The 24279-nt window shown below is 37.7% G+C and overlaps 3 protein-coding genes across 4 annotated transcripts; 2 read left to right on the forward strand and 1 right to left on the reverse strand.

Moving 5' to 3' along the window:
* The first annotated feature begins 8912 nt into the window (after nt 1–8912).
* LOC131630234 (scarecrow-like protein 9) lies at nt 8913–12739 on the forward strand. 2 transcript variants are annotated; one of them, XR_009292285.1, is made up of 3 exons: nt 8913–9050; nt 9398–11752; nt 12448–12739. XR_009292285.1 is itself a non-coding variant. In XM_058901020.1 (2 exons), exon 2 carries the CDS (start codon nt 9476–9478, stop codon nt 11684–11686), a length of 2211 nt encoding a protein of 736 aa, XP_058757003.1. In that variant the 5' UTR covers nt 8913–9050; nt 9398–9475; the 3' UTR covers nt 11687–12393. The 2 variants fall into 2 exon arrangements, 1 of the variants encoding a protein (XP_058757003.1); XM_058901020.1 differs by lacking the exon at nt 12448–12739 and having other exon boundaries at nt 9398–12393.
* Nucleotides 12740–14905: 2166 nt separating this feature from the next.
* Nucleotides 14906–17648, reverse strand: LOC131630235 (uncharacterized protein At5g02240-like). The gene is made up of 7 exons (XM_058901021.1): nt 17214–17648; nt 16774–17045; nt 15905–15941; nt 15711–15808; nt 15552–15613; nt 15341–15464; nt 14906–15235 (listed from the first exon to the last, which is right to left on the reverse strand). Exons 1-7 carry the CDS (start codon nt 17500–17502, stop codon nt 15116–15118), a joined length of 1002 nt encoding a protein of 333 aa, XP_058757004.1. The 5' UTR covers nt 17503–17648; the 3' UTR covers nt 14906–15115.
* A 1103-nt stretch (nt 17649–18751) lies between these two features.
* Nucleotides 18752–19491, forward strand: LOC131630241 (protein MAIN-LIKE 2-like). Its single transcript, XM_058901028.1, has 2 exons — nt 18752–18943; nt 19039–19491. The coding sequence occupies exons 1-2, from the start codon at nt 18752–18754 to the stop codon at nt 19489–19491; spliced, it is 645 nt and encodes a 214-aa protein (XP_058757011.1).
* The last annotated feature ends 4788 nt before the right edge of the window (nt 19492–24279 follow it).

A 24279-nucleotide genomic window follows, 5' to 3' on the forward strand; every position in this document is an offset into this window, starting at 1 on the left:
CAAGAATGTTGTTTCTACCTCAAGGCCATTAGAACTCTTGCACATTGATCTGTTTGGCCCAGTCAAAACAGCATCTGTCAGAGGGAAGAAATATGGATTAGTCATCGTAGATGATTATAGCCGCTGGACATGGGTAAAATTCTTAAAACACAAGGATGAGACTCATTCAGTGTTCTTTGATTTCTGCATTCAGATTCAATCTGAAAAAGAGTGTAAAATCATAAAGGTTAGAAGTGATCATGGTGGTGAATTTGAGAACAGATCCTTTGAAGAGTTCTTCAAAGAAAATGGTATTGCCCATGATTTCTCTTGTCCTAGAACTCCACAGCAAAATGGGGTTGTAGAACGAAAGAATAGGACTCTGCAAGAAATGGCCAGAACCATGATCAATGAAACCAATATGGCTAAGCATTTCTGGGCAGAAGCAATAAACACTGCATGCTATATTCAGAATAGAATATCTATCAGACCTATTCTAAATAAGACTCCTTATGAACTGTGGAAGAATAGAAAGCCCAACATTTCATATTTCCATCCTTTTGGATGTGTATGCTTTATTCTGAACACTAAAGATCATCTTGGTAAGTTTGATTCCAAAGCACAAAAATGTTTCCTTCTTGGATATTCTGAACGCTCAAAAGGCTACAGAGTATACAATACTGAAACATTGATTGTAGAAGAATCAATCAATATCAGGTTTGATGATAAGCTTGGTTCTGAAAAACCAAAGCAGTTTGATAATTTTGCAGATTGTGATATTGATATATCAGAAGTTGTTGAGCCAAGAAGCAACGCATCAGAAGCAGAGCTTCTCAGAAGCAAAGAATCTGAAGATCAAGTATCAGCTTCTCTGGAGGATCTAAGCATTTCTGAAGAACCATCTGTCAGAAGATCATCCAGACTCATCTCTGGTCATTCAGAAGATGTCATTCTTGGAAAGAAGGATGATCCAATCAGAACAAGAGCATTCCTTAAGAACAATGCAGACTGTCAATTAGGTCTTGTATTTTTGATCGAGCCAACTTCTGTTGATCATGCTCTAGAAGATCCAGACTGGATAATTGCTATGCAAGAAGAACTGAATCAGTTTACAAGGAATGATGTTTGGGATCTTGTTCCTAGACCAGATGGATTCAATATAATTGGTACAAAATGGGTCTTCAGAAACAAGCTCAGTGAGAAAGGTGAAGTGGTAAGAAACAAAGCCAGACTGGTGGCTCAGGGTTATAGTCAGCAAGAAGGGATTGATTATACAGAAACCTTTGCACCAGTGGCCAGGTTAGAATCTATTCGTCTATTAATTTCATTTGCCACTCAACATAACATCACTCTCTATCAAATGGATGTTAAGAGTGCCTTCTTAAATGGTTATATAGATGAAGAAGTTTATGTCCATCAACCTCCTGGTTTTGAAGACTCTATGTCTCCTAATCATGTTTTTAAACTTAAGAAATCATTGTATGGATTGAAACAGGCTCCCAGAGCTTGGTATGAACGCTTAAGTTCTTTCCTTCTGGATAATGGTTTCACTAGAGGAAAAGTGGACACTACTCTCTTTTGTAAAACCTTTAAAAGGGATATTTTAATTTGTCAAATATATGTAGATGATATTATTTTTGGAACATCTAATGCTACACTTGGAAAGGAGTTTGCTGAGTCTATGCAGGCTGAGTTTGAAATGAGCATGATGGGAGAACTCAAGTATTTCCTTGGAATACAAATAAATCAAACATCAGAAGGAACGTATGTTCACCAAACCAAGTATGTGAAGGAACTTCTGAAGAAGTTTAATCTTCTAGACTGCAAAGAAGCCAAAACTCCTATGCATCCAACATGCATTCTAGGTAAGGATGAGGTAAGTAAGAAGGTAGATCAGAAGTTATACAGAGGTATGATTGGATCTCTTCTATATTTGACTGCTTCTAGACCTGACATTCTGTTCAGTGTTTGTTTGTGTGCTAGATTCCAATCAGATCCTAGAGAATCTCATTTAACTGCTGTTAAGAGAATTCTAAGGTATCTGAAAGGTACTACTAATGTTGGCTTAGTTTACAGAAAATCTAAAGAATACAACTTAGTAGGATTCTGCGATGCTGACTATGCTGGAGACAGAATTGAAAGAAAAAGTACTTCAGGAAGTTGCCAATTTCTTGGAAGTCATTTGATCTCTTGGTATAGCAAGAAGCAAGCAACTATTGCTCTATCAACAACAGAAGCAGAATATGTCGCTGCTGCTGGTTGTAGTACACAGATGCTCTGGATGAAGAGTCAGTTAGAAGATTATCAGATATTTGAGAGTAACATTCCTATATTCTGTGATAATACTTCGGCTATATGTTTATCTAAGAATCCTATTCTTCATTCAAAAGCTAAACATATTGAGATTAAACATCATTTCATAAGGGACTATGTTCAGAAGGGTGTTATATCTTTAAACTTTGTTGATACAGACCATCAATGGGCTGATATCTTTACAAAACCCCTGGCTGAAGATAGGTTTAAGTTCATTCTGAAGAACATCAGTATGGATTTATGCCCAGAATGAGAAGATGAGAAGTTCTTATGTATGAGTATCTTCTGAAATGAAAATGGATCATTTTTTTTATATATCAGAAGTTCTGATTGAAATCTTTTAGAAATTATGATTCGGTTATTACTAACGTTTCATTGTCTAAGTTGATTCAGAACCTCTTTTAAAGCAAAACAGCTGTTACGTTTTATCTCGGGATGGTAAACCTGTCGTTACTATTCATGGATAAACGTGCGTGCAGTTGAAGGGACGCCGACCATAGGTAACTGTGCTAGTCACCTCATTTGTCTTTATTATCTCTCCTCACGTCACGTAACATTAAATGCTACTCATCATTCGTTTCATTTTATTTTCTTTTAAATACTCTTCAAACACTTCTCTTTCCCTCTCATATTTTCTCTATTCACTCTATCTTTCTGCATTCATATCAAACCCTAGCTGTTCATTATCTGCAAATCCATTATGAACTCTTCATCAAGCCCAGGAAACCATGAAAATGATCAAATCAACAAAAGAAAAGCTGTTGAAACATCTCCTTCCAAACCCAAAAAGATCAAAATCACCTATGATCCTCTCAAGGTGAATCCATTCGAAGCAATGTTGTCTGGAAACTATTCTAGACGTGTGTTTCATCCCCCTGGTGAAAGCCCTCCATCATCTCCATCTTCTTCCTCATCTTTCGACCTTCAAGACTCAGCTTCCTCTTCATCTAACCTTTCCTCTCCCTTAATCCATTCCGAAGAAATCTCTTCATCTTCACCCGCTGAGAATGTTGTCTCTGGTAAAGATGGTGGAAGATCTGCATCAGAACCAAGTCTCCCTGATCCCTCGCCTGGAAGCCCAAGAAGCAGTCAATGAGGCGTTTCACTCCTTCATGGCATGCTGGCACAGACTTTGTCTTAGCTAGGGTCTTAGGTTTTGGTCTTTGTAGTTTTCTTTTCCTTGTTGCATCTGCTTGTTAAACATCTTCATGTAATATCCTTTTTGACTATCAATGAAAAATTTGTTTTACATTCCAGTGATTTTATTTGTCGTTTTATGCATCTGAATCTTTTGAAATATTCTTTTTGATGTTATGACAAAAAGGGGGAGAAGATAAATGATAAATGATTTGATTAATCTATCAGTTGCTGGGTAAAGCTCCCACACATTTACTAACAAGAACTGCAAGTTCTATATGGTTTAAGTGTTTTGCAGGTATAAAGAAGTGAAGAGAATCTTCAAAGCAAACACAAGAAGCAAAACCATGGAAACTGAAGCAAGCCGAGTGCTGTCAAGCTTCAGAGATCAGAAGCAAGAAAGAAGAATGAATCAGAAGCACTGATAATAGAATTTGATCTATATTTGTCTATTTACTTTGACAAAATTCTATTTGCTCTGATACATTATTTTAGCCTATATGGCTCTGATACATATAATTTTATAGCTCCGATACATATAATGTGTTAGAATATACATTTTATGTTCTAACTCGTTCATGCTGACTTTTGTCGTTTAGTTTTTATTCTGTAACATTTCAGGATGTAGAGATGCTCTGATGATGCTCTGGTACATTCAACAATGTTCTGATACAAATCTAGCATGAAGTGATGTTGGTAGAAATTCAAGCTCTGAAGCTATCCGAGGGAAGCAGAAATTCAAAAGCTGTGAATGTTCTAAAGATCCAGAAAACTCAAGTTCTGAAGCTATCCTAAATGGAAGCAGAAATCAGAAGCTGTGAATGTTCAGAAGATCAAAGAAATTCAAGTTCTGAAGCTGTCCTGAATGGAAGCAGAAATCAGAAGCTGTGAATGTTCAGAAGATCAAAGAAATTCAAGTTCTGAAGCTGTCCTAGATGGAAGCAGGAATCAGAAGCTGTGAGTGTTCTAGGGATCTAAGGAAATTCTAGTTCTGAAGCTGTCCAATGGAAGCAGAAGTCAGAAGCTATGAATTCTCTAAAGACAGAAGCTTATATGATCGTCTCTACCGAAATAATCAGGGAAGTCTTTTATTAAAGTTCTTTGAGTATTTATTTCAGGGGGAGATTATTTATCTCAGGGGGAGATTGTTAATCTCAGGGGGAGACATATTCATATGCTTATGCTATAGCTGTGTAATTTGTCTTTTGCCGTCTGTTCTTTCTGATCGCAAATTCATATCATTTATATATGTTTTTGTCATCATCAAAAAGGGGGAGATTGTTAGAACAAGATTTGTTCTGATCAATTATCTTAGTTTTGATGATAACAATAATATGAATTTTGCTTAAGATAATATGGTACTCTAATCCAATGCAATTTCCCTTTCAGGAAATATATAAAGAGTACGCATAATTCAGCGCTCAGAAGCTTTGTCTCAAAGGGTTCAGCATGCAACATAAGAACATGGTCTGGCAAGACATCAGAAGATGGTCGAAGCAGAATCAGAACATGGGTCTATGGAAGCATCAGAAGAACAAGAGAACAGAAGCACTGAAGTTCTGATGGTATCACGCTCAGAAGCACTTCAAGGTCAGAAGATCAGAAGATGCTATGCACCAAGCTGTTTGACTCTGATGATATTCATACGTTGTATTCACAAACATCAGATCAGAAGAAGCTTTCACCATGTTATTTAGCCATACCGACAGACCTCCATCCAACGCCGCCATTCACAGAAGCTTTCACCATGTTATTTCGGTCCTTTCGCTGTGCGCCGCCGTATCAGAGTTGTGGCTTACGATTTAGATCTTCCACCATCCTCACGGATCCACCCTGTCCTCCATGTCTCACAGCTTAAAGCTTATCATGAAGATAACTCATCTTCTGATTTTCGTTCCCTTCCTCCGAATCTGGAAGCTTTCCATGCAATAGAAGAGCAAATATCTACCAATCAACAACATGCACCACAAATTTTTTCATGAAACAACATACCAGATAAGGAGGAAATACTTAACCCACTTTCGGTTTCGGTATCAGGCTCGAGATCTTGTGACAGTGGAACCCTTACAGACAAAATACCTCAAGATGAAGTGCAAAACGAGAAGCAAGGTTCATCCATATAAAAGGAGAAGCATGTGTTCAGAGGAAAAGAGAGAGATTTTAGTGAAGATGAAATTTATGAAGGCAAAGACCTAGAGATAAAGGGTTTCAAAAAAAATGTTATGGGAACTGAAGCCCTTTCAAGTACGTCTGAAGACTTTCAAGGTACAAGACTTGTGAGTTCCAAAGACTCTTCTCTCTCCTTATCCACCACAAGATGCTTTGGATTCCTTGCCAACCGTTCAAGATCTATCCTTTGCCACCTTGAAACCTCGTGAATCACTAGTGACACGCGTGACATTGGTTCCCACGCATATTAATGAGCTGTCTCCCACTCCTTTATCTGATCCTCCAACTGTTCCCAACCCACTATTATTTGATTTTATCCCTACACATCTTCCAAACTCAACATGTGATACTTCTCAATGGTCCACTTCCTTTCATCCACCCAACACGTCTGTTAGCCCAACCTTGAGGACAAGGTTGTCCTTGGGCCGGATAGTAGTGATAGAAGGCCCATTCGTTCAAGAAAGTAGCCCAAAAGAATGCAGGATTACATTACTTATTAAAGGGGTGTTATTAGATATTAATTTCTTTAATATATTTTGTCTAAGTTAGGCTTGGCCCATTAGGGTTTATTGTTTCAGCAGAATTATGTACTAGTATTTATAGCCTCATTATCTTCTTGGAGAAGCTAAGAAAGAATTCAGAATTTACATTTTTCTTGTTTTGTGTTTGTTCAATGGCTAACCCTAGATTTGGTAACAATTGCTAAGCCCCTTTCTATCATTTGATGTGTGGTATGAGAAGGTGATATGGTTATTTGAAGTTTGTGTAATGCGAAAATAGTGAATGGTATATTATCAGGTTGTTATCATGTGGTGGCTGTTATGGTGAAGATTCAGCGGAGAGAGTGAGAGGGTTACGTGAACAGTGATGAGGGAGTAATGAAATGTGAGTGGAGAGAGCTTTATTATTTTTTAGTGATAAAAGAGAGACCGAAACAAATAACAGTCGAACACATGCTTGATTTGGAAAATAAAAAAACATACCATCGTGACCTACACGCGACAAAGTTTAATAAAAATATCTGAAAAAGTTTAAAATCACAAATAAAAATATCCGGTTAAACAGACCCTGACAGGTAAAAATGCAACCACAAACAACGTTGAAAAAAAATAAAACGAGCACACCAAAATGAACTATGCGGCGCGTAGTTTCATAAAATGACTAGTTACAGATCAGAACTCAAAATATTTTGCCTGCTAATTTTCCGCACTATGTAGAGTCATTTTTACCTGTCTGCCTATAGAACACAAATTTTATTCAGAAGACCGTAGAGAATGATTCAAAAAGATGTCTGAGGCAATGAAAAATGCATGAAATGTGATTTTCGGTTATTTTTACTTTTAAACGACGCAAATGAGAATTTGTAAATGAGGTGAGATCTTAGGGTCAAAAATTAGGGTATGATAATAGGTCAATAACACGGACAATTATTTTCCATACATTAAGACCAGGTGTCAAGTCTTTTATAAGTTGGACTGGTCTTGACATTATGTAGGGATATTATGAAACAATAAACTAGAAAAGTTAAGTCGAAGATAAACAGAAATCCTGGAAAAAAAACATCAAAACCATATAAACTGGAAGCTGGAAATAAATAAGCTGAAGCACATGGAAAAGAACATAAGTTGAAGCACATTAAGCAATAAGCTGAAGCACAGAAAATGAATTTCAAATGGAACTTAAGTAAGCATAAGATAAAGCATGAAAACAACTTAAGTAAGAAACCAACTTAAGTAAGCAAGAAAACAACTTAAGTAAGACAAGCAGGAAATCAAATGGAACACATAATATAACATCAAATAAGTTTAGTCTGCAACTTACTTAAGCATAGAAAAAAACTTAAGTAAGACAAGCTGGAAATAAAATGGAACACAGGAAATAACATAAAATACATTTAGTCTGTAACTTAAGTAAGCATGAAAACAACTTAACAGATGGTTCTAAAAACAATTCCAAAATAGTAAAAAAAAAAACCTTTGTTGTTAACATTAAACATAAGATAAAGCTGTTGTGGTAAGATTCAGAAAAAGCTTTGATGTTAACAATAAAACCATGTTCTTATGTTCTTATACCAGAAAATATGCATAATATCACAAAATAAACATGACAACACAACCAAATAAACATGATAACACAATTAAATAAACATGAAAAACAGAAAATCTTTTGTATTTGGTAAGATTCAGAACAAAGAAGATTGCAAACAAAAAAACGTCATTACATGGAGAACGAAATGTATGGAGACGAGTGCCAGAAAATATGCATAAAACACAAAACTTGATTCAAAAGCATATATGTTAACCATGCAACACAAAAGCGAATTTCAAAAGCAAAACGATATGAACTCATTCAGTACCTGAAAAACGCTTTGTATGGAGACGAGTATTATTTTCAATGATGAAGGAAATGAAGTAGACGAGTGAGGTTGAGAAAAGAGAGAGGTACTAAAGGTTGTAATTAAGGAGATGTGAAGTTGATGTTAAGAAGGTTCAAAGGCTCATTCACGCTTTTACCCAGATAAAAGCAATAGCCAGAAGTTTTGTGATGGTTTTGAATTTTGCTTTGAAATGAACAGCTACTTGAAAGTATCTTTAATTTTGATTGGTCAATGGTATTTTATTTTGTCAATTACATTTAAGGGCAGACTTTAAGACTTTGGAGAAGTTGTGTAATTTTTTTAGAAAAAAAATGATAAATTAGGAATATCATTAGTCTCCAAACTTAATTAGAAGTTGATTACTTTACTATTTTATATTTTATATATATTGATGACCTAATAAGCTTCCTAACCTTTTATAAAATTAAAGTTTGACTTGTTTAATTAAACAAGCTCTTTGAAAAGTTTGACTTTTCTACTAAATGAGTTAGATCAAACATATATTTCCTATTTTTTTATTATAAACAATTTTTTTAATTCTTTAAATAACGGATGTATTTGATGTTTATATAAGTTAGATATAAATCAAATATATTAATTATTTATTTAATTTAAAAAATTAAAATTTATTTATAATAAAAAAATGAAGGGAATAAATGTATAAGTATGCTAAATCATAAGCTTTTATTGGTGACAAAAACACAAAAACACTAAAATTCACCACTAAAACACTACCTAGCAAGAACTAAATATTATTACTTAGAATTTATGGTTAAAAGAAAAATTCAAACTTTAAACAATAAAATACAAATTTCACTACTTTTTTTTTTTGTTGACAAAATTTCACTATTAAAAAAAATAATAATAAAATTTTTTTATGTATTAAATAAAGCTTATATTTTGATTCTCTGTCTAGTCTAACCATTAAAAAATCAATGATTACCTTTGACATGAAAGTGAAACTAAACAGATCTTAACTCTTTCAGCGCCCTTTTCCCCCCTCTCTCTCTAACACTTGCTTTCTCTGGGAAATAGTGCTGTTTCTGTAGTGGTGGGTCTCTTCTCTCCAGAAAAGGTAAACAAACAAACTTGTCTCACTTCTATCTCCACTATGCTTCCATTATCCATAGTTTTTCTGTTTTTATTCATGTAATAGTACCTATTTATTTTCCATTACTATCACAATTTGTTATCTTGTTCTTCATTTTTCTTGCTTTGATTTCCTTCCACTTATTGATCTTCATGTTTTATACTTTATCTCTTTGTGTAATACTATCATCTATTGAAGTGTAAAAATTTAGTCTTTTTTTTAATATTATCTTTGAAAGTTTCAATTTTTATATGTTTTTATTGCACCCCAATTCATGATTTATGTTATTAGGGTTTAGGATGAATTTTGATGATTCTGTTTTGATTTTGAAGGAAAAGGGTCGTTTATTTGAAGACTTTTTAGGACTAAAGATTGAATTTTTTATGTAAAAAGCTTGTCAGAATTAGATTATGATGGATCCACATCTCAATGGGTTTTGTGGTTCCACAAATGAGATCCGGTTTGGGAATCAATCTTATCCAGTTATTCAGAATCAGAGATTTGAATTTGGTTCCAATTTGGTATCGGCTGATTGTACGCCATCTTCGACAATAACCTCGGTTTCAACGCACGAGGAACCGTCTCCTGAGGACTGTGAGTTTTCTGATGCTGTTTTGAATTACATTAATAACATCCTTATGGAAGAAGATATGGAAGATAAGACATGTATGTTGCAAGATTCTTTAGATCTTCAGATTGCTGAGAAATCGTTCTATGAAGTAATAGGCGAAAAGTACCCGGATTCGGTTTCGGTTTCGCCATTAGGACAACTTACAAGTGTTTGTAATCAAAATGAGTGTGTTGGAGATAGTAACTTCTTTGATGATTATGGTACTTGTGTTAATGATGGTGATCTTAGTTGCATTTTTACAAAGAATTCTTTTCGCGGTAACTCGAGGGAAGTTCAGTTTCCTCAACCAGATTTTCAAGGAAATAGTGTTTCACAATCATCTCATAGCTCTACAAATAGCGTAAAAAGTACTGTGGAAGGGCTTTTGGATTCTCCGGATAGTATTTTACATGTTTCTGATCAGAATAACGGGAGTCAACCGATTTTGCAATTTCAAAAGGGTGTTGAGGAGGCTAATAAGTTTCTCCCTAGTGGAAATGGCCTCTTTCAAAATTTCGATGTTGCTAAGTTTTCGATACTAGAGCCTGAAGTGGCGAAAGATGAATTATCAGTTAAGGTGGAGAAGGGTGAGCGAAAGTCATTTCTTTCTAAGGGAAGGAAGCATCATTATGATGATGAGGGAGACGTCGAAGAAAATAGAAGCAACAAGCAAGCGGCGATTTACTCGGATCCTATGTTGAGGTCAAATCTGGCCGATGCGATCCTACTTCATAGTTTAGGAGATGGTAAGAAGCATTTTACGGCTCGTCGTGAGGCATTGCAAACTAAGAACAATATGGTGCCAAGTAATAAATCGAAAGCTCGTACTAGTGGAAAAGGACGAGGTAAAGGTAAAAAACAAAACGGAAAAAAGGAAGTGATTGATTTGAGAACACTGCTTGTTATTTGTGCACAGGCTGTTGCAGCAGACGACCATAAAAGTGCGCACGAATTGCTGAAGCAGATCAGGCAGCACTCGAACCCTTTCGGAGATGGAAATCAGCGGTTGGCTAATATATTTGCCGATGGCCTTGAGGCACGTTTGGCTGGTACTGGAAGCCAGATTTATAAAGGACTAATCAGTAAAAGAACATCGGCTGCCAATTATCTGAAAGCTTATCATCTATACCTTGCTGCTTGCCCTTTTCGAAAGATGACTAGTTTCGTCTCAAATGTTACTATAATGAACTCTGCGGAAAGTTCAATGAGGGTCCATATTGTAGATTTTGGCATCCTCTATGGTTTCCAATGGCCTACCTTAATACAAAGACTTTCGTTACGGCCCGGAGGACCACCAAAGCTTCGGATTACAGGAATAGACTTTCCACAACCCGGTTTCAGGCCTGCAGAGAGAATTATAGAGACCGGTTCGCGCTTGGCAGCATATGCTGAAACTTTTAAAGTGCCGTTTGAGTATAATGCCATAGCGAAAAAGTGGGAGACCATTCAGCTCGAGGAACTTAAGATCGACAAAGACGAATACCTTGTTGTTACATGTTTTTATCGCGGTAAAAACTTGCTGGATGAATCCGTTGTAGTAGACAGTCCGAGGAACAAATTCCTCAATTTGATAAGGAGGATCAAGCCTGATATATTCATTCATGGCATTACGAACGGAGCCTTTAATGCGCCTTTCTTTGTGACTCGGTTTAGAGAGGCGTTGTTTCACTTCTCTTCACTTTTCGATATGCTCGAAAGTATTGTGCCTCGGGAGGATTGGGAAAGGATGCTAATTGAGAAAGAGATATTCGGGAAGGAAGCATTGAATGTTACAGCTTGTGAAGGTTGCGAGAGAGTAGAGAGACCAGAGACATATAGGCAGTGGCAAGTTCGTATTCTACGAGCCGGGTTTTCACAACAAACTTTCGGAAAAAAGACGGTAGAAAGGGCAGTGGAGAAAGTAAGAACTAGCTACCACAAAGATTTTGTAATCGATGAAGATAGCAAGTGGTTATTGCAAGGTTGGAAAGGGCGAATCGTGTTTGCGCTTTCTTGTTGGAAACCTGCTTGATTAAGACGGTTCGAGTACACTTTACTTGTGCTTTGTGAATTAGTTTTTGACATATGAGGAAATCAGGTACTGCTTGAGACCCCATTTCTCAGTTCTAGTCAACAATGCTGGTTTTTATCATTGTTGTGCAATGTAATTTGGATTAACTTTAATCTGAAATAGTTTAATAGTGTATGCTCAATTTGTAGTTTGGTAGCTAAATTGATGATTTTCAAATGAACATGATTCAATGTAATGTTACTGACAACTTTGACATGTAATAAAAAGTTTTTTTTTCATTGCTGTGACTCATTGTGAGGTTTCTGTCTCAATCTTTGTGATAGTTTATTTTGAGGTTTCTATCTCAATTTTTTTTTGTCTGATAAACTAGTGGCTGAAATTTTCCCTTTTAAAAGTGAATAAGTAAAATGTCACGAGTTCGAATCCATGCCTCCGCAATTGGATGTTGCTGCACAGCTATCAATTGAGCTAGCTTAACGGGACACTAGCTAAGGATTAAACCATTGTTAGTAAATCTAAATATCTATTGTTTATGTGACAATTTATTAGTATTTAATTTGTATTCTTTATAATAAAAACATAAGTATTTTTCATCAAATCATTGATTACAGTGTGAAATGAATCAATGTGATGATGATATCTCACATCATATAGTGACAGATCATTAAAAAAAAAAATATCCTTTTTAGGCACTAAATTGGAATAGATAAAAGGTGAATATGAAAAGAAACTGAATATTTACTTTGATTTCATGTGGACAGCAAACAAAAACCTCTTTGATGCATTCATAGTAGTGGAAAACAAGAATAAGACTTTTGAAAGTGACAGTTTTTCAAAATACAGTCAACAAACCAACAAGTCAAGTGCATGGAATTTGAAGGGGGATTACAAGTATGGTGACTTTTCTAGGAAAACAAGATGCCAAGCAAATAGTGTAACAAAGAATAATTTTGCAAACAGAATTTTCAAGCTTATAATTCCTTAGCATAATATATGGAGCTTATGGGGTCCAAGGTCATTATTGATAATACAATGGCTCAAATATTTTTTTTATTAGGGTTTACTTATTGCTGAGATTCTCATATCAGATGAGGCATGATGTTAACTTGTGTAAGCTACTGACACAAGTTTCATCGAATGGTATCACAAAATAGAATTAAATAAAAAGATGGAATCTGGCTGTCAAATAAAAGAAGATGGAATCTGGCTGTCAAATAAAAGAAGATGGAATCTGATTATAATGATTCAATTAGTCACATGGACCCTTAAGGGACTTGTATTAAAAAAAACTGAATTAGAGCAAATTACTCTTAACAGAATAACTAATTTCGCAAGAGACTAAACGGAAACTAATCAAAATCTAAGCCTAATTTACATTAGCAACTTGGTTTGCAGAGTCAATTGGTTTCATATGAAGTTCTAGGCCATTCTAAGAGCCTAGTGGTTTGAAAGTTTTATAAAATTGAGTTCCAACATATTGAATAAAGGATTAAATTAAAAAGGATGTCTTAAACTTGAGTTTCATTAGATGGATACAACAAAATCTGATGTGATCATTAACAATTCTTAAGTATTTGTAGCCTGACATGGATGGGATAGAAACAGGACCCCAAATGTTCAACCTTTTTTGTTTGATAAAAACATGTGTCAAGAAAAAAATTAGTTTAGATGTAAGATGTAAATTGAAATCTTTATTAATGTGAACAAGAGTTTCATGAGAATATGCCACAATTTACAATTATGAATGGCGTGATTACAGGTGGTAGAAATATTCTTGTTAGTACTATGACTAGTCATAACTTTATTATTATTAAGGTTGGAAAGAAGTAAGCTATTAAAAATCATTGTGCAGGGAATCCAAATTATACAATACCTGAATGAGAAGTAGTAATAGAGGCTCCATTAAGAATCCAAATTATAACAAATATGGTCTCAATAAGTGAGTAAATATGTGACTAGAGTGGTACACATGATTTGTGACCCTGACTAGAATCCATTGGTTATTATGAGAATTAAGTGAAAGACAAATGCTAAGGGAACCTGAATGACATAGTCATTGTCGTGATAATTTCTTATTGTTGTTAGAAGAAGGCAAGAGCGTTGAACAAAGCAATTGAATATTGGGATGGGATGGAAGTTCTCTAATTCTTGCCACATATTTTTTAGTGGAGAATTATGTGATGGATTGATACCTTAGCTTCAGAGAGTATATTTCTTCTTGCAAATTAAAGATACATAAGATATTTCCCTTACGGTAACGAACTTTTTGATCTTGCCACATTTCTTGAATAGACTTCATCCAAAAGACACTTTCAACAATATCAACATCTATGGAGTTTGTAATCCATGTCATGGCCATGGTATTACAACAATCCCACACCATGGTCGTTCGATCAGAGGTTGTTAGGCGTATTAGGGTTTATCGACGAACCTTAATTTGTTCTTCGATTTAACCGTTCGATCAGAGGTTGTTAGGCGTATTAGGGTTTATCAATGAACTTTAATTTGTTCTTCGATTTGAGCACCACTTTGATTGATCTCGACCAAGAGTAAGTTGTTTAGGGATGGAGAAACGATTACATGTCCAGGATTATCTAAGGGATGCATGAAAAATGTGTCCAACATATCAAATAGATAGCTACGATGAACATTAGGGTTTTGATTAGGAATGAAATTGTTAATGGTGGTTGGTTCGGGGATTAATGTTGATCGGTGTGAAGATATATGTGATGTTATGGTTCCGTCATCAATGACACCATCGATGGGAGGATAAAAAAACAAAAGGGACAATTGAAAAGAAATGCATTTTAGCTTACTAAAGGGTAAGTTGATAAGAGTGAAATCTGAGGAACCAAATATGATGAAACATCTAATAAGAATGAAGATAAAGTGATATCTCATGCAGCTCATAACATGTTAACTTGTGTATCCTACTAACACAAAAAAAGACTAAAAAGATGGGATATTATTACAAAGATTCAATTAGTTACATGGGCCATTAGAGGACTTATATACAAGAAAATATAGTTGAATTAGAGCAAATTACTCTAACAGAATAACTAATTAATTTCCTGAGACTAAATTGAAACTAATTAAATCTAAATCTAATTTACACTTTAACACATTACTTGAAATTTGTGTATTTGTTTTTTGTCTCATGAAACTAGTCTTCAATCATATGCAATGATAAACATTTGAGAATACACTAGGAAGGAAATATGAAGATAATGAATTGTTGCATTGATAAGTAGACATGAGTTTTTCTCAAGGATTACATAATTGAGGAAGTCTATAATTTTCTTCAGATACAAACGTTTTCTAAATTGCCAAAACACAATGCGAATTTGCTTTAGATATAGTGATAGATTTATTGTTCAATCCAGAATGTAAATAAGAAGGATATTAAGATAACGTCAACAACATTCGGATTCAAAAACGAGTAGTGATCTGGGAAAACAATGCCTTGAAGTCCTTCGTTGGCGAACCTTTTCCCTCAGGTTTAGATGCCAAGTCAAATGCCTTAAATTTTGCCTCCTCGAAATTTAGAGCCTGATTAACCAAGGAACATCCAAATCACATACTTGAGCAAGAATCGCAGTTTAAATTCTTGCGAACTTATTTTGTTACCAATACATAGATAGTAAAAAAAGTTACCTGAATGCAGACTTCTGCAACATCAGGTCTAGCGATAGTTCTGGTTTCAGTCTTTAGAAGCTCGTCATCCTTCCCTACAAGGAGTTCCCGGATACCTCCCTCTTTGTCTTGTAAGCCACCGGCCCTGGCTCAGAAAAAGACTAAGTTATTGATGCATTTAGGGAGTAAAGATCATATGGTAATCACAGATATCAGATAGAGATTGGTGCACCTTATAATCGTATATGGAACACCAGAATCGGCCAGATATTGCTCAGCCTTTCTTTTCCAAACCTGCAACCAACCAATATGAAGACATCGTTCTTTACAAAAGTTGCATTTTTTCTCCAAAAAATTAGGCCAGAATGATGTTGAAGGAAACATTACATACCAATATGTTTCCATTACCCAAGCTGTTCAAAGGATTGTTAAGGTCTGTTCCACCCATAGATCCGACTAACACAATCTGCTTTACTCCTGCAGCCTTAGCTGTTCAAGTAGAATAAAAAAATTTCAATACAACAAACATGTTTAGTTTATATCATAATCTATGATTAATGGAGGAAAAAAGAAATGAATTCTCACCAGCATCGATTTGATTTTTCTGCCCGATCCAATCAACCTAATATAACAAAATTACTAAAATATCAATAAAAAGGAAGAAGTTGCCAACTTAAGCATAGTATAAGGAAAATGTAAACATGTTTGGGTTGACTTATTTAAGTTTATCTGCTAACATAAGTATTTGTGAGCAGTTTGGAAGAGCTTATGGAAACAACTTACTACATGTTCATATCTTGTTTTCAGCTTACTTCCATAAGCTCTCTAAAATAGTTTATAACTTGGACTGGGAAATCCCGATTGGGCCTTAACTCAATAGGGAGCGGTCCATAACTCAAAAGGCCGGTGTTATGAAACGGCTAGAATACAGAACGGGCGGACGCGATAAGGCAGGCCACAGGTCGCCCAACTGGAGCTTAGGTCACCCAACATAAACCCTGACCATCACTAGCCGGAGCTTGGGTCGCCTGACCCAGCCCATGGCCATCACAAGCCAACCGGCCTCAATACGTGGCCGATGAGGTGTCCCTGAAAAAGCCAATTTTGGACAAGGCTACTAAGGAAACCACTCCTCCCCTACTCCCACGAACTAGTTCGGAAGTTGAGGGAAGACCGCTTCAATCTCTTGATCCGGCCCATAGTCTTGGCTATTAATACCCCAACCTCCAGGGTTGAGGAGATCATTCACTAATTTCACACAATCAGCACACTTAAACCCTGTTGCGTTTATCCTCATAAGCAGGGCCCTCACTCTATTCTACTTTTAACAACTACATAACTTATATGAAAACAATTTAACTTTATATTACTTTTGTTATAGAAATAATTTACACATATACACTTGTATACAAGCCTTTAATTAACATGTTTATCCAAACAAAGACTAGTAGTACCTGTTCCGGGTATGCACCATCATCAAAATAAAACTCCGGCCTATTCCCTTGTGTCGGATCAAATCCCGGTTTCATCAATGGCACTCCACTTGTCAGTATAATGAGAGCATCAATACCTTGAATCGCAGGAACAAGAGTGTCAACATCTCTTATATCACCAACAAAAACATCATCAGCATCACCAATTTTCTGCTTGCTCTCTTCTGTCCTAACAAACCCTCTAGCCACATATTGGTCTGCCCTCTCTTTCAATATCTTATAAACCAATTGCCCTGAAAATAACACCATGTCAACAAAAAAAAACCCTACATATTCCAACAATCTAAAAATCCACAAACCCTAGATTCAAACTCCACAGTTTTCACACATTACAACAGCAATTAACAAAAAGCAAAAAATTTGAAGCAAACCCGTGATAGCAAAACACAAAAAGACCAAACCTGTGCGACCACCAGCACCAGTAACAAGCACAGTAGGTTTTGAAGATTGAGCCATAGCAACAACAGGACTAGTTCTAGTTCCAAACCTCTTCACAGCCTTAAGAGTTCTTGTTGTTGAAAGTGAAAGAGATGAAGTAGAATAACAAGAATAAGAAGAAGAAGAAGATAGGGTTAATGAGGAAGAAGAAACTGGTAAAGGAATTGACGTTGCCAGTAAGGAGTATTTATGGCATTGGTTGGGGAAATGTGTGGTAGCGGAAACAAAAGGAACACGTGTAATAGTTGCCATACCTATCAGTGTAGTTCCATTACTGTTTTTGAAGAGAGTGAAGAATGGAAGGTTTCAATTCAACTACTATATTGTATATAGCATCTTCTTGTTGTTGGTATGGATATTAAGACAACGTTGTTTCTGATTCTAATGTTGTTGTAGTACATAGTAATACTGTGTTGTTTTATGTTTACTTTCACATTTCAGATTTTCTTATCCGTTTACCTTATCTTAGATTATGAGATTTTGTGACAAATGTAATTTACCGCCTTATTTTCGACATATTTTGTAACAAATGTAAATTATGTTAAACTAACAATAAGTATACATTAGTTTATTAGCCGCTTTCTTAGTTGATTAGTCGTTTCATAATTGACTGTGATTACTTAACGGATTAGCGATAAGCCAACTAACTTGCATAGTATAGTAGATAATGTTAGTGTATTTTATATGGTTGTTACACTATGAATGAATAGAGACTTTTTTTTTTTTTACGTAGTTCTGGATTTCAAGATTACATAAGAAATAATGTCTGTTTTAAAAGGTTGAAGTTGAAACAAAGAAGATTAACATTGCATAAGATTAATAATATAAAAATGAAAGAGTATCAATAAGGATAAAAACTTAGTAGGTCATTGCCATACACGTACTTGTTTGAGGATCTTACACTAGAGATCAACAGACTTATTAATAAAAAATTTCACTCATAAGGTGAGGTTTCTTAATGTGAAGCCCACCTTCACTCTTTTGGAAGACAACAAACATCACATTTAATTACAGAAAATTTTACTTTGTATTCTAAAATTGTTCCTGTACCTCGACTGTAAAATTTTTTGGACGAAATTATCCTCATATAAATAAGTAAATTTTTTTTCATTTTCACTTTTTCACCATTTACTTTCGAAAACACTCTGAAATATTTTCAGAAGACAAGCCGGAACACTTTCTAGAAGGCATCCGGTTCACATTTGGCACACACCAGAACAGTTGAGGTAAGTGATCTGGTTTATTGAAAACACACCGGAACCCTTTCAAAAAGTGTTATGGTTCACACACAACACACACCGGAACGCTTTACAAAAGTCTTCCGGTTCGCTTGCTTCATACCGAAACGCTTTTGCAACTGTTTTGGTTCAGTAGTTTCCATTCCGGAACCCTTTTGACAACTGTTCCGGTTCAAGAAAAAAACACACTGGAACACCTTTTTGAATTGTTCCGTTTTTTTTCCATGGTTTTTTTAATAATTTTTTATTTTTAGGATAGAAACATGCGCACACTAGGAACAGACGGGAGGCCTACTAGTCGACGCCGCCGCACAGCAGATGAAGTTGGTCCCTCTGTACCAGTTCCGCCACCACAGGAGCCACCACAGCCAGTCGGGTATCCTGGAGGACCTTCGGATCGATCATTACTTGTTCGATACGAGGACCATGTTGCTCGTCGTCTATGGTTCGGGGAGGTATGTAAAATAAATTTATTTATTTTATTCTACTTTTATTATTTTCAAATTAAATTATTATTATATTTTATAATGTGTATTTTTTTTATTTTCAGGAAAGAGATCGTAAAAAGGAGCTCAAAGTCGCAGGATATGGGACGAAGCTTCAGGATAAAGTTCCTCAGATGCTCCCACCAGAGATGGAGGCTTTGGTGTCTAGGTCAGGTCTTACTTGTCTCCAGAGGACTAGCCTGACCAAGATAGACGTTAATCTTGTCTCAGCATTTGTGGAAAGGTGGCATATAGAGACATCGTCATTTCACATGCCATTTGGTGAGATGATGATTACATTGGACGATGTTGCCAGTCTGCTGCACTTGCCCATTAGAGGTTTGTTCTGGTATCCTGAGGAGCATGTCGCCGAGGAGATGGCTGTTGAGCTCGGCATCCACTACTTGGGAGTGGAGAGGGGTGAGATGGCTCAACATGTGCGTGATTGTCGGGGAGCTTATTATTCACTGCAGTGGTTATATGATAGATACGTGGAGTATCGTGCTGCTAGTAGCTAGGCTTTTGCTACCAGGACATATCTTATGATGTTGGTGGGTTCTACGATTTTTGCGGACAAGACTTTCACTCTTGTCCAGGCCCGATATTTGCTGCTTTTCAGAGACTTAGAGAGACTCAGTGCTTACAGTTGGGCATCTGCTGCACTGGTCACTCTTTACCAACATCTTGGAGATGCATCTATGTTTAGTTGCAAGTAGTTAGGTGGATATCCTACTCTTCTACAGGTATTTATGTTATTTTAATTTTTATCCTTTAATTAATTGTATGTTAATTCATATATTTTTATTTATATTCTTTAATATATGTATATTAATTTATATGTTATATTTTTATTCGGTAACAGTGTTGGATTCATAAGTATTTTCCTACACTTGGAAGGAAAGGAGAGAACTGGCGTCCATCTGAAAACCGTGGGCTTCCTCGGGCGATGAGATGGTCCTACAAGCAAGGAGCCATGAAGGTGGACGAGTTGAGACCGGTTTTGGACCAGCTGACACCTACAAACGTCGTATGGCACCCATTCGAGGATCACAGACGTCACCTTCCTTTTAACGAGCTATCTCTCTATAGAGGTTTTCTTGTTTGGGGTGACATACATGTGCCATACTTACCTGATAGGTGTCTTCGTCAGTTTGGTCTTCGTCAGTATATTCCACCACCACCTCCCGCTGATACGATGAGCGATGATGACATTGCTGTGGAGTGGATTGGCTATGACCGGATCATGGTGGATGTGATTAGAGACACTGCACCTGTCAGACACCCTATGAGACGGTTGATGGATATTTACAGTGGTATTACCGTGTATCGCATCCTCAGTTGGTGCTGCCTCCACCTCGTGCGCGTAGAGAGGTTCCAGTTCCTGTATTTGATGCAGGACCCGTTCATCCTCAGTTGTATCTCACTTCTTGGACCTCTTATCTCTGCTTCTATCACACTATTATGCTTGTATATTTGGGTGATCCGAGTGACATTTTCAAGATCTCGCTCTTGCAAGGAAATCAATATGTGTCTAGGCGGAACATGTCTATTTGTCAAATCAGCAACATCCTGCTTCTCATCTGTTGTCAACCTACCAACAAAAGAATGACCTTCTAATCTATCTGGTAAACTATGATCATGAACTCCACATTTTACATCAACCTTCCATCCAGAACCATCTTTTACCGGTGTCGACCTGATTTTGAATAGACATCCACGTCTCTTAGTAGCACTTTAAGTCTCACTTTTATCCTTATATTTCCCCCCTTTATCGCACCCAAATATCACTTTGTTGCTTCTTCCTCTTTTGCCTGTTTTGGTGTCTGAACGGGTGATGATAACGGTCACTTTATTGTTGATTCCAGTCTCTTTAACCCATCGAATAACCTCTTCCCGTGTGACAAATCTTTGTGAAGTAGTGAAAACATTGGTGGTATCTACAGTTGGCTCATTTTTTTGACAAATCTGGAGCGGGATTTCCATACCTGAAAAAAAACATGAAAATTGAAAGAAAAAAATGAAAAAAAAACATAAAAAATAAAAAATAAATGGAAAAACCTGGAAGACATAATTAAAGCGTTCCGGGAACGTATTCCGGAAGACATTGGTCAAGTCTTCCGGTTTGGAAAAAAGCGTACCGGAACACTTTGATCAAGTGTTTCGGTTTGGTTTTTGATCTTACCGAGCAGATCAGATGACCGGCAACAATGAAGGCTTGAAGTTCAGGATGACATATGTGGAGAAAAAGGTGTTGTACCTGCAAGGCACTCCGATGCCAAAGTAAGTATATATTCCACAAGGTACAACAAAGTAATGGGGTTTTAGTGGTAAGAAAAAGATTACCTTGCCCTCTGCATGTAGAGGGCTATTTATAGGATGTTTTGGAACGGATTGGAAGCCTCCTTTTAGGGCGGATATTTAGGGGACGCGTGGATTAGTTGTTTACCGAGCACGAGGGGTCCTTGTGGTCGGTTACTTGGCATGTTTGCCCAATCTGGTCAGCTGGAAACCACCACGTGCGTCCTGAAGCGTGTTGGGCCGAAGGCGGGAATGGCCCAATTGACTGGATTGGGCCGGTCCAGAACAGGAGCCCCCCAAGTCGTTGCTTCAGGTCAGAGGAGTTACGACTTATAAGAAGTTGATCTGAGGGTCCGTGCCCTGTCTATCCGAGGGAGGTAGGCCGTTTATTTCCGAGGAGAGGAAGGGTCAGGTCGGGAGTGAGGAAGCGTGTTGCTTACGAAAAGTTGGTGATTGGGAACGTTGCATTTAATGCGAAATGATAGGCAATCAATTATCTAGGTTGTAGGGTTAATGATGACCATCCCTCTGCATAGTCTGGCACGTGCGGCGCGTGTGGGGACTTAAGTAGCCTATAAATAGAGAATAACCCTCATTTTTCCAAACTTTTCAAATTCGTTTGCTTCGTTCTCCCTCCGTCGACTCTTTTCTCTTGCAGTGGTGTTTGTTACAGATTTCTCAACTCTTCATAAAAAATCGTAACTGTAAGTTTAACCTGTGATCTCTGCTTTCTGCATTTTTATGCTTTGATCTTTATTTAGAATCGATGGCATGTGGTTAGGGTAAGCTTTTAGGAAGATTTTTTGATGAACATAGATGATGAATGTGGTGGCGTACAACGGAGATAGGAGGTTTCTCCGCCGTTCATGAGTGTTTTGATGAGTTTATCTTTAGATTCCAGCTTTTTGTACCGTCGAAAGACGCTCGATTATGCTTTTGGTGTTTTCTGCGTCATAGTTAGATGTTCTGCGTTTTTGCCCTTTTCCCGGGCGCGAACTTTGTCTGGCTCGGAATTTGTGTTTATGGAGGGGCAAGGACGTGGTTCATCTGGTCTATGGGCCGTTGACGTGCCCTTTCACTCTGGAAGATGGTGGAAGGGTGGATTTGATTCGATTGTCGAATTCACTGTTCTCTCATGTGTTTCAGGTGAAAATGGCCGATGAAACTCGTCCGATGGCGTCGGATTCGTCGTCCTCCACCCCTCCTGCCCGGCAAGAGGCGCCTCAGCGGGTCTGGGTGCATCAGGAGGCACAGGACATAGAGAGTTACTTTTTGGAGGATGATTATGATATTTTTACTGAGGTGGGTGAAGGGTGGTCGGTTCTTATTCCGGCCGAAGACGACCGAATCTGTGATGTGTATACCCCCGATTTAATTCCTATGTACGAGGTGGTGTTCCGGGAGATGGGTTTTCGTGCCCCTTTTACTGAATTTCAAGTGGCGGTGTTCACCATTTGGAGGTGGCCCCTGGGCAGCTTCACCCTAATTCAATTGCTTTTATTCGAGCTTTTGAATTGGTTTGTGCCCATTTGAAGATAGCGGCGACGCTTTCTCTATTTTTCTATATATTTTGTGTTCAGCGTACGGTGAAGGACGGCCGCTATGGATGGGTGTCTCTGAAGCAGTCCAGAAAGGTTTTCAATTCTTATTCTGACTCTTTGAAGGGCTATAAGTCCTGCTTCTTCCTCATCCGCCCTCACTCTCGGGAAGCTCGGGAAAGTGTCTTTGATCGCGTGCCGACTTTGGATGTTAACGGTCACCCGGTGCTCAATGATATTGGGGAGCCCGTCACCTCTTGTCGGTATAAGTTCACGTTTTTCTGGTCGCGGGACCATTTTAGGTATGGGACCGACCAATACATCACCCGGCTTTCGGATTTAGACGATGATTCTCGAAGGGATTATGCTGCTCTTCAGCAGTTTGTGCAGGGTCTTCCCGTTGTTGCTAAGGTGGACCGCTCGGGGGTACCTGTCCTTGGTGATGACGGGGAGCCGATCAGAGAGCCAGGGGTGATTAGTATTAAGGAGCTTCTAGCTGGGGGTACCGACGAGGGAGCGTTTGCTTATTTGGGTATCATCTTTAAGTTGTTTTGTTTTTTATTTTAGCTCTTGTTGTTTTAGTAGCTTCTCTCCTTACTGGTTTTATGAGGGGCAGAATTCTCACGTTTTTTCCGTTTCTTTTCGCAGAGTCAATGGATCGTGCCCGTCATGACCGGATGCTGAGGCAAGCCAGCAAGTTGAAAGGAACTGTTAAGAAAAGTGCTGATCCTCGGTTGGCAGCTGTGCAAAGGTCCCCGGTTGTCGGGTCGGGTGCTTCTTCCTCCTCTGCGCGCGTCCCTGGTTCCCCCTCCAGGACTCCAGATCAGGGTGAATCCTTGAGGCCAGTCACGGTTCTTCCTTCTCCTCTCCGCCCTAAGCCTGATCCGGATGCCTTGGTCTGCCACAAGCGCCAGAGAACTGAAGCCGCGGATCTTACTCAAGATGAGGCTGCTGACATTTTCACCCTTCCTTCTTGCTTTCTTTAGCCCAGGTTCTTCGAAGGTGGTCCTTCCTTGACTATTTCGCGTGTTTAATCTTTGCATATTGAGGGTTTGGATCCTTCTGTTTGTCAGAGGTTCCTCGTGCATGATGCTTCGGCCGTGGAGGAGAAGGACTGATTACTGAGGGAACAGGGCGAGGAACTGGACACGGTGAAGGCTCGTCTGGCCCAAAAGGAGGCTGCTCTGATGGATGTCCAAGGTCAATACACCATGCTCTCTAGGACTTTGTATAGAACAATGCTGTCTTCTTCGGTTAAGGAGGTATCTCTTCGTCGTTTTCAGACTCCTGCTAAGGACGAATCAAAAGAGGAGAGGGCTCTTTTAACCCGGGCAGAATTGATTCAATATATCAGAGTCTTGGGGAGCGATTGTGTGGCGGCTGCCGAGGATACCTATAACTCCATTGTGGCCCAACTTAAATTGAAGAATCTGGGGGTGGAGTTGGTGGTCGAAGGTACCGGGCCTTACC

Source organism: Vicia villosa, unplaced genomic scaffold (assembly GCF_029867415.1).
Source record: "Vicia villosa cultivar HV-30 ecotype Madison, WI unplaced genomic scaffold, Vvil1.0 ctg.000663F_1_1, whole genome shotgun sequence".
In the NCBI taxonomy this organism is placed as follows: Eukaryota; Viridiplantae; Streptophyta; class Magnoliopsida; order Fabales; family Fabaceae; genus Vicia; species Vicia villosa.

What these genes read in the sequence shown, in the direction of transcription:
- LOC131630234 (XM_058901020.1), top strand. Translation starts at nt 9,476, where the DNA reads ATGATGGATCCACATCTCAATGGGTTTTGTGGTTCCACAAATGAGATC.
- LOC131630235 (XM_058901021.1), bottom strand. Translation starts at nt 17,502, where the DNA reads ATGGCAACTATTACACGTGTTCCTTTTGTTTCCGCTACCACACATTTC. An exon ending in ATGGTGCATACCCGGAACAG is followed by an intron (nt 15,942 to 16,773) that starts GTACTACTAGTC and finishes TTGTTATATTAG; the next exon opens with GTTGATTGGATCGGGCAGAA. An exon ending in GAAAAATCAAATCGATGCTG is followed by an intron (nt 15,809 to 15,904) that starts GTGAGAATTCAT and finishes CTACTTGAACAG; the next exon opens with CTAAGGCTGCAGGAGTAAAG.
- LOC131630241 (XM_058901028.1), top strand. Translation starts at nt 18,752, where the DNA reads ATGCGCACACTAGGAACAGACGGGAGGCCTACTAGTCGACGCCGCCGC. An exon ending in GTCGTCTATGGTTCGGGGAG is followed by an intron (nt 18,944 to 19,038) that starts GTATGTAAAATA and finishes TTTTATTTTCAG; the next exon opens with GAAAGAGATCGTAAAAAGGA.